General features: G+C 38.8%; 1 protein-coding gene across 16 annotated transcripts in view; it reads right to left on the bottom strand.

Moving 5' to 3' along the window:
* Positions 1–16,591, bottom strand: part of ATG5 (autophagy related 5) — a 144,487-nt gene that overhangs the window by 113,835 nt on the left and 14,061 nt on the right. For 15 of the 16 annotated variants that reach the window (XM_024102451.3, XM_024102452.3, XM_024102453.3 and 12 more), the window contains exon 4: positions 11,609–11,687. In XM_024102451.3, the coding sequence (XP_023958219.1) occupies positions 11,609–11,687 (79 nt within the window). Of the gene's footprint in view, positions 1–11,608; positions 11,688–16,022; positions 16,212–16,591 lie in introns of all 16 variants that reach the window. The other variant, XM_005287696.5, reaches the window with a different exon arrangement.

Consider the following 16,591-nt stretch of genomic DNA (forward strand, 5'->3'; position numbering starts at 1 on the left):
TGGCAGATGAAATTCAGTTTTGATAAATGCAAAGTAATGCACATTGGAAAACATAATCCCAACTATACATATAAAATGATGGGGTATAAATTAGCTGTTACCACTCAAGAAAGAGATCTTGGAGTCATTGTGGATACAGTAATTCCTCACTTAATGTCATCCCAGTTGTTACGTTGCTGATCAATTAGAGAACATGTTCATTTAAAGTTGCGCAATGCTCCCTTACAACGTTGTTTGGCAGCCGCCTGCTTTGTCCACTGCTTGCAGAAAGAGCAGCCTGTTGCAGCTAGCTGGCAGGGGCTTGGAATCAGGGTGGACTGGCAGCCCCCCTAAGTTCCCTGTGCAGCAGCCGCCCAGCAGGCTATCAATTGCTGGACAGTTCAGCTGTCCCTCCCCCCACTGCCAGGTGCTGCTCCTGCCCTCTGCCTTGGAGTTGCTTCCGGAAGCCTCCTGCTTGCTGAGCAGAGGGGGGAGGAAGAGGGGTGCTAATGTTAGGGTGTCCGACTCTCCCTGTTCCTGTACCCCAGCTCCACAGAGCAGGGGACACACACGGCAGGGCTCATGATGGAGGGAGCTTGCTGGCAGCCTCTGCTGTCTCAACTTGCTGATTTACTTAAAAAGGCAGTGTACTTAGAGTGGGGTCAGCGAACTTAAAGGGACAATGCGCGTCTCTCTCTCTCTCTCAGACACACACACACACGATGTGTGTCTCTGTCTCTTTCTGCCATGCTGTGTCTCCTCCATCCATTTGTGCTGCCTTGTACAGTGTGAGGCTACATTAAGAACAATATGTTAACCCTTGAGGGCTCAGACGAGTGCTAGTTCATCATTTAGCAGTAAGGCATTCCCTGGGAAATATCCCACCGTCTTCCACCCTGACTCCACCACCTCAACCAAACTTCACAATCATCACTGCTGTGTACAGTATTAAATTGTTTGTTTAAAACTTATACCGTGTATGTGTACAGATAGATAGATAGATAATCAGTCTTTTGTCTGGCAAAAAATATTTCCCTGGAACCTAATCCCCCTCCCCCACATTTACATTAATTCTTATGGGGAAATTGGATTCACTTAACATTGTTTTACTTAAAGTAGCATTTTTCAGGAACATAACTACAACGTTAAGCGAGGAGTTACTGTAGTTCTCTGAAACATCCACCTAATGTGCAGTGGCAGTCAAAAAAGCTAACAGAATGTTGGGAATTATCAGGAAAGGGATAGATAATGAGACAGAAAATATAATATTGCCTCTATATAAATCTATGTACTCCCACATCTTGAATACTGCATGCAGGTCTGGTCACCCCATCTCAAAAAATATATATATTGGAATTGGAAAAGGTACAGAAAAGGGCAACAAAAATTATTAGGAGTATGGAACAGCTTCCGTATGAGTAGAGATTAGTAGGACTGTTACTTTTCATCTTGGAAAAGAGACAATTAATGGGGTATATGATAGAGGTCTATAAAATCATGACTGGTGTAGAGAAAGTAAATAAGGAAGTGTTATTTACTCCTTCTCAAAACACAAACTAGGAGGTCACCAAATGAAATTAATAGGCAGCAGGTTTAAAACAAACAAAGGGAAGTATTTCTTCACACAATGCACAGTCAACCTGTGGAACTCCTTGCCAGAGGATGTGGTGAAGGCCAAGACTATAACAGGGTTCAAAAAAGAACTAGATAAGTTCATGGAGGATAGGTCCATCAATGGCTATTAGCCAGGAAGGGCAGGGACGGTGTTCCTAACCTCTGTTTGCCAGAAGCTGGGAATGGGCAACAGAGGATGGATTACTCGATGATTTCCTGTTCTGTTCATTCCCTCTGAAGCATCTTGCATTGGCCACTGTCGGAAGATAGGATACTGGACTAGATGGACCACTGGTCTAACTCAGTATGGCTGTTCTTATGTAGGGCTCTGATACTACAAACATTTAAGCACATGCTTTAAACATGTACATAATTGTTTGTAGGTACAGGGCCTAGGTATGAAATTTGCATTTACACAAAAGAGGAGTTTTTGAGTATGAGCCCCTTAAAGCATACAAACAGTTTTGAGATCTGCATAGACAGTAACGCTTATACATAGTATTAAAACTGTTCTACCTCTCAGATTAAGTAACCGACCATTATGTGTATTCATTTAAATGCATCTTAGTGTAACTGATCAAAATTACTTTCTTTCATTTACCTTCCAAGACCCAAGTTCAGGGTTTTGCACTTTCCCTGCAACAGCAGAAGGAAACATGGAGAGCAATTCTGAATTCCCATCTTGGCAAGTGAAGGAGGAACTGCAGTTAAAGTTGCAGCTAAATATATTTATAGCTTTTTAAAAACAAACAAACAAAAAAACCTTAATGCTGTAACAAAGCTTTGCACTCCTGCAGCACCTTCCAAAGATCTCAAAAAGTTTTCCAGGTATGAATGAAATCTTATACCACCTATGGAAGGTGGAAAATAATTGCTTCCCCAAATCCCATTTTGGAGCTGGAGACACAGTAATTTGACCAAGGTTATAAAAGTAGCATGTGGGATCATAACAGAGCTGTGGTTTCCTGATTCCCAGTTCTGTATTTAAGGCGCAAGACCACCCTTCCATTTTTTTTTCAAAAAACTGCATTTCACCTTTATCTGAGTTGTAAATCATACCTACATTCTTATATACCATAAGTATGGATGCAATTACTGCTTATTTTCAGAAAACAATTTACTTTTGTTTATTATTTAGTCTGCATATTTAACACAAGTGTATCCACAGAAAATGTTAAAAACAGGCTTTCAGAACTGAAAGTTGGATATCATTTACAGTAGTTGTCCCTACATTTTAGTCATCTTACACATCAACTCCAATGGCCTCTCAATTCTCATCTACAAACCTGTACTAGAATGAAGTAATGGACCTTCTGATTCATGTTTTTAGCTTTGCATCTAAAGACCATATACCTTTAGAAAGGAAAGGAGAAAAGCTTTGAATGACAGAAGTCACAAAATCCAAAAAAATCCCAATATATCGATTTAAACTTATTAAATCCTGCTTTCTTTCGAGAATTGCATGAATCACAACAGGACAAAAATATATACTTATTAAAAGGTTTAAGTTAAACCCACAAAAGAAAGCAAATGAATAATCTAGACTGAAATATCATCCTTAAACTACAAAGTAACAATGAGGTTTTGAATCATATAAAAGCCTCTACATAATTTTGGCATACCTGGGTAGGTTAGAATGACATTTTCACTTAAAAGATAATTAGAACAACTGTGTTTTGTTTAAATAGAGACACTTTAAAATTATATACTGAAACCAAAAAAGTTTGGGGGGGAGGGATAGCTCAGTGGTTTGAGCATTGGCCTGCTAAACCCAGGGTTGTGAGTTCAATCCTTGAGGGGGGTCACTTAGGGATCTGGGGCAAAAATCAGTACTTGGTCCTGCTAGTGAAGGCAGGGGGCTGGACTCTATGACCTTTCAAGGTCCCTTCCAGTTCTAGGAAATAGGATATCTCTATTTATAAAAAATAAAATAGGGCAGAACGCAGCATATTATATGCTTGAAGAAGCAAGCTAATGTTAGGAAGGAGTTCTCATTAAAAAAACTCAAGTGCAATATAAATGCTTTGAAAAACTTTAAACTACTCCTTTTACTCTCAATTTTCTTTAAAAAAAATTTCATGCTGATGCTTCATTTCATGATCTCAGTCCAAAAATGTTTTAATTTTTTGGAGAGAAGATTTAAGAAGTCTATTCAGCCATTTGAGGTAAACACATTTTTCTGGTGTCCAAATTCCACAAGTGTACATAGTCCTCAATAAGGAATGTCATTTTCATTACATCTGAAAAGTGTGTGTTTACATTTAAAATAAGGTATGCTCCCTAAGTAGTAAGCTATTTTTCCATCCTGATTTTAAGTGAATATTTTCTAGACAAATGTACATGGTGAGCATCAAAGTAATCAGTTGATCAAAACCCAAAATAATAGAATCATAGAAGGGCAGGGCTGGAAGAGACTTCAAGAAGTCATTCAAGCCAGCCCCCAAGCTGATGCAGGATCAACTGAACCTAAACCATCCCAATGGGTGTTTGTCCAACCTGTTCTTAAAAACCTCCCATGATGGAGATTCCAAAACTGCCCTTGGAAGCCAATTTCAGTGCTTAACTATCCTTATAGTTAGAAAGCTTTACCTAATATTTAATCAAGATCTCCCTTGCTGCAGAATAAGCTCATTACTTCTTGGCCTACCTGTAATGGACATGGAAAACAATTGATTACCATCCTCTTTATAATAGCTCTTAACACATCTGAAGACTTATCAGATCCTCACTCAGTCTTCTTTTCTCAAAACTAAACATGCCCTTTTTTTTAAACCTTTCTTCACATGACAGGTTTTCTAAGGCTTTTATCATTTTTATTGCTCATCTCTGGACTCTCCAGTTTGACTGCTCTTTCCTAAAGTATGTGTCCAGAATTAGACATAATACTACTCCAGCTGAGGCCCCGCCAATGCTGAGTAGAGCGGAACAACTACCTCCTATGTCTTACATATGACACTCCTGTTAATATACCCCAAAATGATATTAGTTTTTGCAACTTCAGCATACACCTCTACCCCACTATAACGCTGTCCTCGGGAGCCAAAAAATCTTACTGCGTTATAGGTGAAACCATGTTATATCAAACTTGCTTTGATCCACCGGAGTGCACAGCCCTGCCCCCCCAGAACTGTTGCTTTACCACGTTATATCCAAATTCATGTTATATCGGGTCGCGTTATATCGGGGTAGAGGTGTATTATTGGCTCATATTCAATTTGTGATCTACTATAACCCTCCGATCCTTTTCAGCAGTACTCCTACCTGGCCAACTATTTCCATTTTGTAGTTGTGCATTTGATTTTTTCTTCCTAAGTCTAGTACTTTGTATTTGTCTTCAATGCATGTCATCTTGTTGATTTCAGGCCCATTCTCCAATTCTAATTTCAGGCCAATTCTCCAAGGTTATTTGAATTCTAATCCTGTCCTCCACAGGATTAGAAACCTCTCCCAGCTCCATGTCATCCACATACCCTCCACTCCATTATCCAAGTCATTAACGAAAATATCAATTAGTACCAGACCCAGGAATAATCCTAACTGAACCCCACTAGACATGCCCTCCCAGTTGGACAGTGAACCACTGATAACTACTCTGAGCACAGTCTTTCAACTAGTTGTGAATCCACCTTATAGTAATTTCATCTAGACCACATTTCCATAGTTTGCATATGGGACTGTGTCAAAAGCCGTAAAAATCAAGCTATATCATGTCTAGTTTCCCCCACTAGGTGAGTAGCCCTGCCAAAGAAGGAAATTAGGTTGGTTTGTTCTTGATAAATTCATGTTGGCTACACCCTATAGCCCCATTATCCTCTAGGTGATTACAAAATGTCCATTCAATAATTTCTTCCAGTATCTTTCTAAGTATTAAAATTAGGCTGATGGATCTATAATTCTCTGGCTCCCCTTTTTAAAGACAAGAACTATGTTTGCCCTTTTCCAGTCCTCTGGGACTTCACCCATCCTCCATGAGTTCTCACCCATTCCAAGACTGTTCAGCTAATTCCTTGAGTACTGTAGGATGAATTTCATCAGGCCTTACCAATGTGAATACGTGTAACTTATCTGAATATTCTTTAACCTGTAATTTCCCTATTGTGGCTTGCATTCCTTCTTCCTTATTATACGAATTGTGTTGACTATCTGGTCACCATTAAGCTTTTTAGTGAAGAGTGAAGCAAAATAGGCATTATACACCTTAGTCTCCAGTAATTAGCTCTTTTTCCGCACTAAGTGAGGACCTACACTTTCCTTCATCATTCTCTTTCACCTAATGTATTTATAGAACCTCTTCTTACTGACTTTATGTCCTTTGCTAGGTGTAATTAATTTTGTGTGTTAGTCTTTCTGCTTTTGTCCCTACATGCTTGTGCTATTCTTTCATATTCCTTAGCAATTCATCCACATTACCACTATTTGTAGGATTCCTTTTTGATTTTTTGGTCACTAAAAAACATCTAATGGTCAAAATCAAGTCTAAAACGGTCATCCATCTGGTTACTTCGGCACTTTCAGAAACAAGAAGTTGTCCCCAATACATTTTAAGAACTTATTGGAAATGTTGTATTTTGCCATATTACTTTTCCAACAGATGTCTGTGTAGTTAAAGCCCCCCATTTCTAGCTGGTCTTGTGTTTTGGATACTTCTGTTATTTGTTCTAGAAATGCCTAATCCACCTCCTCTTCCTGATTTGATGGTCTATAGTAGACCCTTACCATGATGTCGCCCCGATTTTTTTCTCTTTACCCAGAGACTTTCAGCTGGTCTGCCTCTCATCTCTTTCTGGAGCTCAGAACAAATGTATATATTCTTGATGTATAGTGCAACATTTCCTCCCTTTTTCCCCTCCCAACTGTCTTTCCCGAACAAGCTATACTCCTATACCAATATTCCAGTTATGAGACTTATCCCGCCAAGTCTTTGTGATTACAATTAAGTCATAATTTATTTTATATACTAATAATTCCAGTTCATTCCCCATACTCCCTGCATTTGTGTATGGACATCTAAGCTGTTGAGCAGATTCCACCATTGATTTCCCTTTTGTTGTTCCTATGACCCTCCTCCTCAACCTTCCCTTTCACCCACGTTATCCCCCCAAATCATGTTATCTGTTTTCCCACTCTCCCAGTGAAGAATTATTTTAATCACACATTCAAATCAAATTATGTAGGTTCCAAGGCTGCCCCATAACGTACTGCATGTGTAAGAGCTCACAAAATTGGGAGCCGATTGCTTGTGTTAGGCATGAATGAAAACAGCAAAAAACTGGCAAGTCCCTCTCTCTTATTCCATCTGTGATAGTGGGTTATGATGTCAAGAGGCCAAAAATGTACCTCAAGACACCATTTAGATTCTTAGAATGTTTGTACTCATGATGTGGTTAATACAGGAAATGGGCCAGTAAAAGCTACTTTTCTTAGAATGTGCAATGATTACATCGCACAATCTAAGAAATTAAACAGGATCTACAGTATCATTTGGACATTTTCAAGAAGGCTTTGTCAATGCCACCTCTCTTTCAGGTATTTCCAAAAGGAGCTCAAGAGCTCTGGTGGCTTCTCTGCAACTTGTCTATCCTCAAAACCTCATTTTAAAAATGTTGAGGCTTACAGGTGCACACTGGAAGGAACTCAATTAGAGGGCACACTTCCTAAAAGAATCAGAATACGCATTCCTGGACACTTCCATATTCTTTAAAAGGAAATTTCTGTAGAAAGAAGTGCATAGCATGAATCTTATTTTATCTTATTCAAATATCTCATTGTCTTGTTTCCTTACCTATTCCTCTAGGAATCATAACCCATATTGCCTCAACTCGTCGACATTCTTTTATCTTGTATAACTTACACCTTTTCTTAAATACTTGAATTTTCGATTATTATTTTCTAACAAGTTATGTTTATATTTAATAAAAATTTATAACTAAAAGGAAATATAATCTGAAACAACTGTTAGTGTAACGTTAAGGCAGAGGATTGTACCTTACTAAAAATCATAAATGAATCAAACTGTACCATAGAATCTCTATGGATAGAAATTCCATGCTCTAATAAGAAGAATATAGCGGTAGGGATATATTACCAACCACCTGATCAGGATGGTGATAGTGACTGTGAAATGCTCAGGGAGATTAGAAAGGCTATTAAAATAAACACAATAATAATAATGGAGGATTTCAATTATACCGATATTGACTGGGTACATGTCACCTCAGGAGGGGTACAGAGATAAAGTTTCTTGACACCTTAAATGATTGCTTCTTGGAGCAGCTGGTCCTGAAACCCACAAGAGGAGAGGCAATTCTTGATTTAGTTCTAAGTGGAGCACAGGATCTGGTCCAAGAGGTGAATAGAGCTGGACCGCTTGGTAATAGCGACCATAATATAATTAAATTTAATATCACTATGGCAGGAAAAACACCATGGTGGCCCAACACTGTAGCATTTAATTTCAGAAAGGGGAACTACACAAAAATGAGGTGGTTAGTTAAACAGAAATTAAAGGGTACATTGCCAAAAGTGAAATCTCTGCAAGCTGCATGGAAACTTTTTAGACACAATAATAGAGAATCAACTTAAATGTATATCCCAAATTAAAAAACATAGTAAGAGAACCCAAAAAAGAGCCACCGTGGCTAAACATCAAAGTAAAAGAAGTAGTGAGAGGAAAAAAGGCATCTTTTAAAAAGTGAAAGTTAAATCCTAGTGAGGAAAATAGAAAGGAGCATAAACACTGGCAAATGAAACGTAAAAATACAATTAGGAAGGCCACATAAGAATTTGAAGAACAGTTAGCCAAAGACTCAAAAAGTAATAAAAAAAAAGTTTGCTAAGTACATCAGAAGCAGAAAGCCTGTTAAACAACCAGTGGGGTCACTGGACGATCGAAGTGCTAAAGGTAGGGTGACCAGATGTCCCATTTTTAAAGGGACAGTTCCATTTTTTGGGACTTTTTCTTATATAGGCGCCTATTACCCCCCACCCCCGGTCCTGTTTTTTCACAATTGCTATCTGGTCACCCTACTAAAGGAGCACTCAAGGATGAAAGGCCATTGCCAAGAAACTAACTGAATTCTTTACATTGGTCTTCACGACTGAGGATGTGAGGGAGATTCCCAAACCTGAGCCATTCTTTTTAGGTGACAGATCTGAGGAACTGTCCCAGACTGAGGTATCATTAGAGGTGGTTTTGGAACAAACTGATAAATTAAACAGCAATAAGTCACCAGGACCAGATGGTATTCACCCAAGAGTTCTGAAGGAACTCAAATGTGAAATTGCAGAACTACTAACTGTTGTCTGTAACCTATCATTTAAATCAGCTTCTGTACCAGATGACTGGAGGATAGCTAATGTGGCACCAATTTTTAAAAAGGGCTCCGGAGGTGATCCCGGCAATTACAGGCCTGTAAGCCTGACTTCAGTACCAGGTAAACTGATTGAAACTATAATAAAGTACAATATTGTCAGACATATAGATGAACATAATTTGCTGAGGAAGAGTCAACATGTTTTTAGTAAGGGGAAAATCATGCCTCACCAATCTACTAGAATTTTTTGAGGGGGCTGACAAGTATGTGGACCAAGGGGATCCAGCAGATATAATGTACTTAGATTTTCAGAAAGCCTTTGACAAGGTCCCTCACCAAAGGCTCTTATGCAAAATAAACTGCCATGGGATAAGAGGGAAGGTGCTCTCATGGAATGGTAACTGGTTAAAAGATAGGAAACAAAGGGTAGGTATAAATGGCCAGTTTTCAAAATGGAGAGAGGTAAATAGTGGTGTCCCCCAAAGGTCTGTTCTGGGACCAGTCCTATTCAACATATTCATAAATTATCTGGAAAAAGGGGTAAACAGTGAGGTGGCAACATTTGCAGATGATACAAAATTACTAAAGATAGTTAAGACCCAGGCAGACTGCGAAGAGCTACAAAAGGATCTCTCAAAACTAGGTGACTGGGCAACAAAATGGCAGATGAAATTTAATGTTGATAAATGCAAAATAATGCACATTGGAAAACATAATCCCAACTATACATATAAAATGATGGAGTCTAAATTAGCTGTTACCACTCAAGAAAGATCTTGGAGTCATTGGGGATAGTCCTCTGAAAACATCCACTCAATGTGCAGCGGCACTCAAAAAAGTGAACAGAATGTTTGCAATCATTAAGAAAGGGATAGATAATAGGACAGAAAATATCATATTGCTTCTATATAAATCCGTGATACGGCCACATCTTGAATACTGTGTGCAGATGTGGTCACCCCATCTCAAAAAAGATGTACTGGAATTGGAAAAGGTTCAGAAAAGGGCAACAAAAATTATTAGGGGTATGGAATGGCTTCCGTATGAGGAGAGATTAATAGGACTTTTCAGCTTGGAAAAGAGACGGCTAAGGGGAGATATGATTGAGGTCTATAAAATCATGACTGGTGTAGAGAAAGTAGATAAAGTGTTGTTTATTGCTTCTCATAACACAAGAAGTAGGGGTCACCAAATGAAATTAATAGGCAGGTTTAAAACAAACAAAGGAAGCATTTCTTCACACAATGCACTGTCAACCTGTGGAACTCCTTGCCAGAGGATGTGGTGAAGGCCAAGACCATAACAGGGTTCACAAAAGAACTAGATAAATTCATAGAGGATAGGTCCATCAATGACTATTAGCCAGGATGGGCAGGAATAGTGTTCCTAGCCTCTGTTTGCCAGAAGCTGGGAATGAGCAACAGGGGATAGATCACTTGATGATGACCTGTTCTGTTCATTCCCTCTGGGGCACCTGGCACTGGCCACTGTCGGAAGACAGGATACTGGGCTAGATGGACCTTTGGTCTGACCCAGTAGGGCCATTCTTATGTTCCTATGATTCAGACAAAATAGGCGCACACAATTCCAGAAGTGATGATGTTTAAAATCTTCCCAGCAGACTTACCCACAGCTATAGTTCTCCAAAATGCATGACACAGCTACCAATGATTCATCTGGAGTGTTCCTGTTAGCAAGACTTCCCAAACTTTTTAAAAACTATGTTGTTTGAATGTCCCTTAGCTCAATTAGTGAGGGCATTCAGAACAACCTAAGTAAATACTTCCTAATTTTGATTTCCATTTCACAAACACAAAACACACAAAATCAGTCAACAAGCCAGTTTTTCCTAGCCAGTTTTGTTCACCATGTTAACTCTTTTGCATCTCTACAATAGAAAAAAATATAGTTTTGTTTTTATTTTAAAAGTATGAAAATTGCTAATATGGCATGGAAGATTCTTTTGTGATTTTGACTTCAATTCATATTTCAAAGTACTGTGTGTGACTACTGGGTGTAACATAATTCAGGTTCAATGCTAATTCAGTGCAACTACTCTCCTGAGCAAAGATCAGTAACACTGTTAAATTATATTTGACAGTTTTACGATGTGTAATCAGTGCACTGTTTTCCCCCAGTGACTAAACTGTTGCAAGGCTACCAAATTCATTTCACTTAGTCCTTGAAGGGGACCCAGATCAAGGGTGCTTTCAATATACCAAACGGTAATCTGAATTTTCCAAGATTTGTATAAGCCTATGCCCCTCCAAATATTTCCAAAGGAACAAGCACTCTAACTCTGACTTTCTTTCTCAGGTTACAGTGAATCAAAAGACAACTGTAGAGTTCTTGCCTTCTCCTCTACCCAACTGCACCAGCATACATTCGAACAATTTATTCTGAAGCAAACAGTTCATTTTTTAGATTAAAACAGAGAGTCATTTTCCAAGCCAGGTCATTTAAACATATATGCATACTTCTTGGACAGAAAGAGCCAGCTCTGGATTTCCAGAAAGTTCTGAAAAGTTGAACTGGAGCACAAACTTTCCCCTTCAAAAAAAAAAAAAAAAAAAAAAAAAAGTATATACTTGAGAAATAGGTGTAAGTATAATTATGAAACCTTCTTCTGGTTTCAAAGTTTCATGCAGTTCTTACTAAGCTGATTTATTTTTAACCAGAGAAAGAACGTATTTGGGTCGTACCTTGAAATGTACTGTGATGTTCCAAGGAAGGGCTGTATTTGATGCATGAAGGTCAAATAGCAATCCAATCGGAAAATGCCTAAATAATAATAATAATAATAATAAAAAAAAGAGTATATTAAATACACATGAGTTTTACATTTAGAATTACATACAACAGTAAACATACTTCCAGTTCCCAACTTCAAAAATTGCCAGTTATTCCCCACCCTTTTAGTCAGTGTTAAGCACACTCAAAGCCCTGTACAAGGAGAGATGATTGACTTGGTTTAGTCACTGGCAGAGTCAGGACTAGAACTCAGTTTCTAACTCCAAGTTTTATACTCAATCTTACAGAATATCCTATTAACTCTGGACATGACTCCCTACCCCACCTTCTGGCTTACAGCCTAAGGGAATGGTTGTAAACAGGCAGCAGAACTAAAGGCATGTTGGCAGGTGAGTTGAGTGAGGCAAGGCCAGGCAGGATTTGTTCCATTTTTTAACCCCATTACTATAAAACTAGTCAGAATAAAAAAGAAGGAAAAAGTATACGGAAACTGGGATTTAAGATTTACTAGCAATACCATTAAAACTAATATAAGTTACAAGAACACAGACTGCACCCTTTAAGTGTTCACTTTCTACCTTGAAGTAAAAAATGTAGATAAAATTTACTATGTCATAAAAGCTGGCCTTTTGCAATAAACTACAGGCCTGGTCAAGAAAAATACTGGATTTTAAAGCTTTCCCAAATATTTACTTCATAAAACTTTTCTACAAATCTTTTTGTACAGAAACCTAAAAATGACCATCTTGTTAAATGTGTCTCTTAATGAAATATGACAAGTTCTTTAGTACTCAGTGGAGCTCTCTCTTGGATTTGGCATATCATACTCAATTCTCTTATGCCTTCAAAGACATTAGAAATTAGTATTTTTGGAAACATGACAAAGTAAAACTGTTCTCTTAGGCCCTAATCCTGCAAATATTTATGCATGTGCTTAACTTCAGACATTGAGTAGTCCCTCTGAATTCAGTGGGATTGCTCATAGTGCATACAGTCAAACGTGTGCTTAAGACTTTCCAGGATAGGGGCCTTAAAGAGGAAGGATTTAAAGGAGAAGACAACATCATTTCTAGATATACCAGAACATTTTCATAACAGCTGAAAATATATTTTAACAGTCTAGTGCTTCAGCACCATCTGCTGGCTAGTTAGCCCAAAAGCTAAGACAAGTTTAGAGATACAAGATGTGTGAGATAATATCTTTGATTGGTTCAACTTCTGTTGGTGAGAGAAACTTTTGAGCTTACACAGAACTCTTCTTCAAGTCTGGGATCTGGGACCAACACAGCTTCAACAATACTGCATTCAAGACAAGTCTAGTAGGTTAAAAATTCTTTTGAGTTTAGCTATTTAAAATCTCTTAACATTAGTGAGAAACAACAAGAGAGCGGCTCCATGACTGCTCTTTGCTGGTAGAAAATGAGAACAAAGGATGGATACAGGGCAGGACTTTTAGAAAATATGGATCCATTATTAATGCACATGTTTTTTTACTGGTAAGGGTTCTTAACTAGTAGAAGTTCTGTGGTGTGCAGTTATAGCACATGACTCCTAGAACAGAGATCTGCAAAGGCAATTCATGGAAGAATACTCTGCACTTATTTTATTTAGCCCACCAGTCAGATTTCCTTTAAGAACTACACAGGGAACACATTGCATGACACCTGGCTCTTAAAGAGCCATTTTTAATTTATTATACAAATACAGATACCAACTAATACATAAAATAAACTTCTTTGTATATCTCTGCTACCTTTTCCCTTTGGTCTCCTTACTTCAGAGAGTATGAAATAAGTTCACGTGCTTAAGAGAAATAAGTGTTCTGCAACAACTGCTTCCAGCGCATGTCCTTTGCTGGATCCTTTTATGACGAAGTATTCATGTCACTTTGTTCCCACCACAATACTTCTGAGGCTAGTTCTGCAGACAGAATCCCCACCAGGGAAATCACTTGCTAAACGGAAACATGAATCCCCATTAAAATTAAAATGCTATGACTAGAGTATTACAATCTTCAGAGCTACAAATAAGATTATTTCTTCCTCTGAAATTCTGAAGCAGCAGTAGTGTGCATGCACTAGCATTTAACCCCAAGCCATCACAGACTTGAAATAATGTGACAAGACTGCATTCCACTCATTTTCAGGACTTCTAACCTGAAGTATATTTTAGGAGCCAGGAACACCTATGGTATTGAGCACCACCTGCACAGAGACCTTTTATAGTTCTTCCAAATAAAAGATGTTTCTAAGCCAAGGTAGACAGAGTGGGCAGGGACACAACAACAGAAGGGAAGGGGGAAGAGAGGATTTGTTTGTCAGCAGAGTCTGGAGACAGTAACATTCTCCACTCCATTCACACAGAACTGAACTTCTAGGGAAGTGCTGTGACACAGGAGCACTGTTTCTAAAGCATGCTACAAACAAAAAAGCATGTTAGGGGCCTGCAAGCACAGATCATTGCACCTATAGAGCTCAGGGGAGGAATGCAAAAAAAAAAAACAAAAAAAAAAATTCAAAATTTTTCTAAGTAAGCAAGTACCAAAGAAATGGGCAGAAAGTCAGACAACATGACTGTGCAAACTACTTAAGGGAGGTTTCCTGTTCAAAATATACAGTCTGATTGCCAGAGTCAGACTGAACTGGATTTTGAGCCCAGGGCAGACAGGTCTTGTGGGGGAAAATAAAAAAGGAAAGGAAAAGATTCCAAGAGGCCACAGTTCTCTTTATAAGCTGCTGGAGCAATTCTTAGTTTTGGCAAGGCTTTAATCCAGGGATCGGCAATGTTTGGCACGTGGCAGCCAGCACATCCTTCCCGCAGCCCCCATTGGCCTGGAGCGGCCAGTGGGAGCCGCGATCGGCCGAACTTTCGGACACAGCAGGTACACAAACCAGCCTGGCCCACCAGAGTGCTTACCCTGGCAGGCTGCATGCCAAAGGTTGCCAATCCCTGCTTTAATCTATAAATGCATAGCAGTGACTTGACTTCCAGCCCGGCCATTAGTTGTTGCTGTAGTATTACAGAACAGGTGCTTGTAAAGTGTAAGTGTGCAGCTGCAGAACTCTATTTAAGTGCATTAATATTTTCAGAAAGACATAAGGCAACTAAGGGAAATTAACTGCCATCAACTTCACAACTTTTTGTGTGTGGAAGCTTTGAAAAAGCACTGGGGAAGATGAAGTGTGTCAGCCAGAACAAGTAGGAGCACTGTTATTTTCATGCTAGAACCACCTTTCTGTGGCGATAAAATAAGATGTGTAGCATATAAGCAACTGTCACATCAAGGACAGAAAAGAATTCCCATGACACAGAATTTGTGGTGAAGGTAAAAGTTGAGAAAATGCAAGGTATTTGAAGTCTACTAATTGCCATATTTTCTCCTCCATCAGTGGAAGTTATGGGTGTACCAGAAATGAAGGATCAGGTCCTAGAGCATTAAAATTTACTAAAAGAAATTAGCTGTGGCCATCAGTTTAGGACTAAGACAGATGTGGAAACAACTCAAAGTATGCAAGATGGATACAGAGATAGAGCATAGAGAGCAGACATCTCTATTTTTGTTATGTTTCCATTTCTCGTTGTGTGTTCACAAAACAGAATACGAAAATCCTACTTTAATCAATCCTACTTTGGAGATCACCACTGTACGAGATTCTGGGGTTCACATTTATTAGCAATATATTTACATTTCACCCAATGTGCAGAATATTGTACTAAAACCCTTGCAATGTCTTTTTAAGTAGCAGTTCCACTGCAGTTTTGTTTACATTTACTTTTAACCCATCAACATGCCATTATAAAGAGACATAATCAGCTTAAAAAAAAAAAACACTGTAGTAAGTAAAAATTTTTAGTCAATTAACAGTTAAGATTTCTATAAATGGTGGATCAGAGACTTCCCCCTGCCCTCTGTTTGTTTTCTTTGCACTTCACTACACCAGATTTCAGGTAGACTGTGAACATTTAATTAAAATGTATCTTTTTTTAGGACTTTTAACACTGCTTGGTCAGTGAACTAGCATATTAAGTCCTCTCAAAGCAAGAAAGGAGAAAAAAAATTAAAAACAATTACCAAACTTATCCAATCCCTCCTGGCGATTTTTATTGATACCCATTCTATTTGCATAATGTCCTAATGTTGCCAGACTATATCAACCTGCATTTGTTAAATACTGTTTAGCATTAACATTATATACTCTGATGGCAGCTCCTGATTGTGCAAAAACGGATTACTATTTTTAATCTGTACAACACAGCTCACAATACTTTGCCCATTTGAGTTCCCCCAACTCCATTACACTGCCACTGTTCCCTTAGCCTGCCGCCTTCAAAAAGTTAATGCCAGCGTAACCAGCTCCATCTCACCATTGTTTCTCTGCCATAAGGGCTCTCTCTTGCATGGTACCAGAAGAATCTATATTGATCCTTTTCTTGTTCATGTCGTCTATGAAGCTGTTGAAAGGGTTAACGAACAAATGTGGTCCATCCACCAAAGCTCAGATTTGTTAACTTTTTCGGCACACTAAAGAGTCCATTTCTCACCCCCTCAGGCTTCTGAAAACGGCAGAAGGTTAGAGGGGATTAGTTTTAGGACCAAAAGGGGGGTTAGTGGGTTACAGATTGTTGTAATAAGCCATAAATCCAATGGCTCTACTCAGTCCATAATTTGTAGTATCTAGCAGAAAAATGAATTTAAATTTAAATGCTTATTATAACAATCCATAACCCATTAATCCCCTCTTTTTGTCCTATGACTGCAGAAGTGTTAACAGGCCACTCTACCATGAACCATCCCTTAAAGCAGGGATCGGCAACCTTTGGCACACAGCCTGCCAGGGTAAGCACTCCAGGCCAATGGGGGCTGTGGGAAGTGGCAGCCAGCACATCCCTCAACCCGCGCCACTTCCCCCAGCCCCCATTGGCCTGGAGCAGCG

Source organism: Chrysemys picta, chromosome 3 (assembly GCF_011386835.1).
Source record: "Chrysemys picta bellii isolate R12L10 chromosome 3, ASM1138683v2, whole genome shotgun sequence".
In the NCBI taxonomy this organism is placed as follows: Eukaryota; Metazoa; Chordata; order Testudines; family Emydidae; genus Chrysemys; species Chrysemys picta.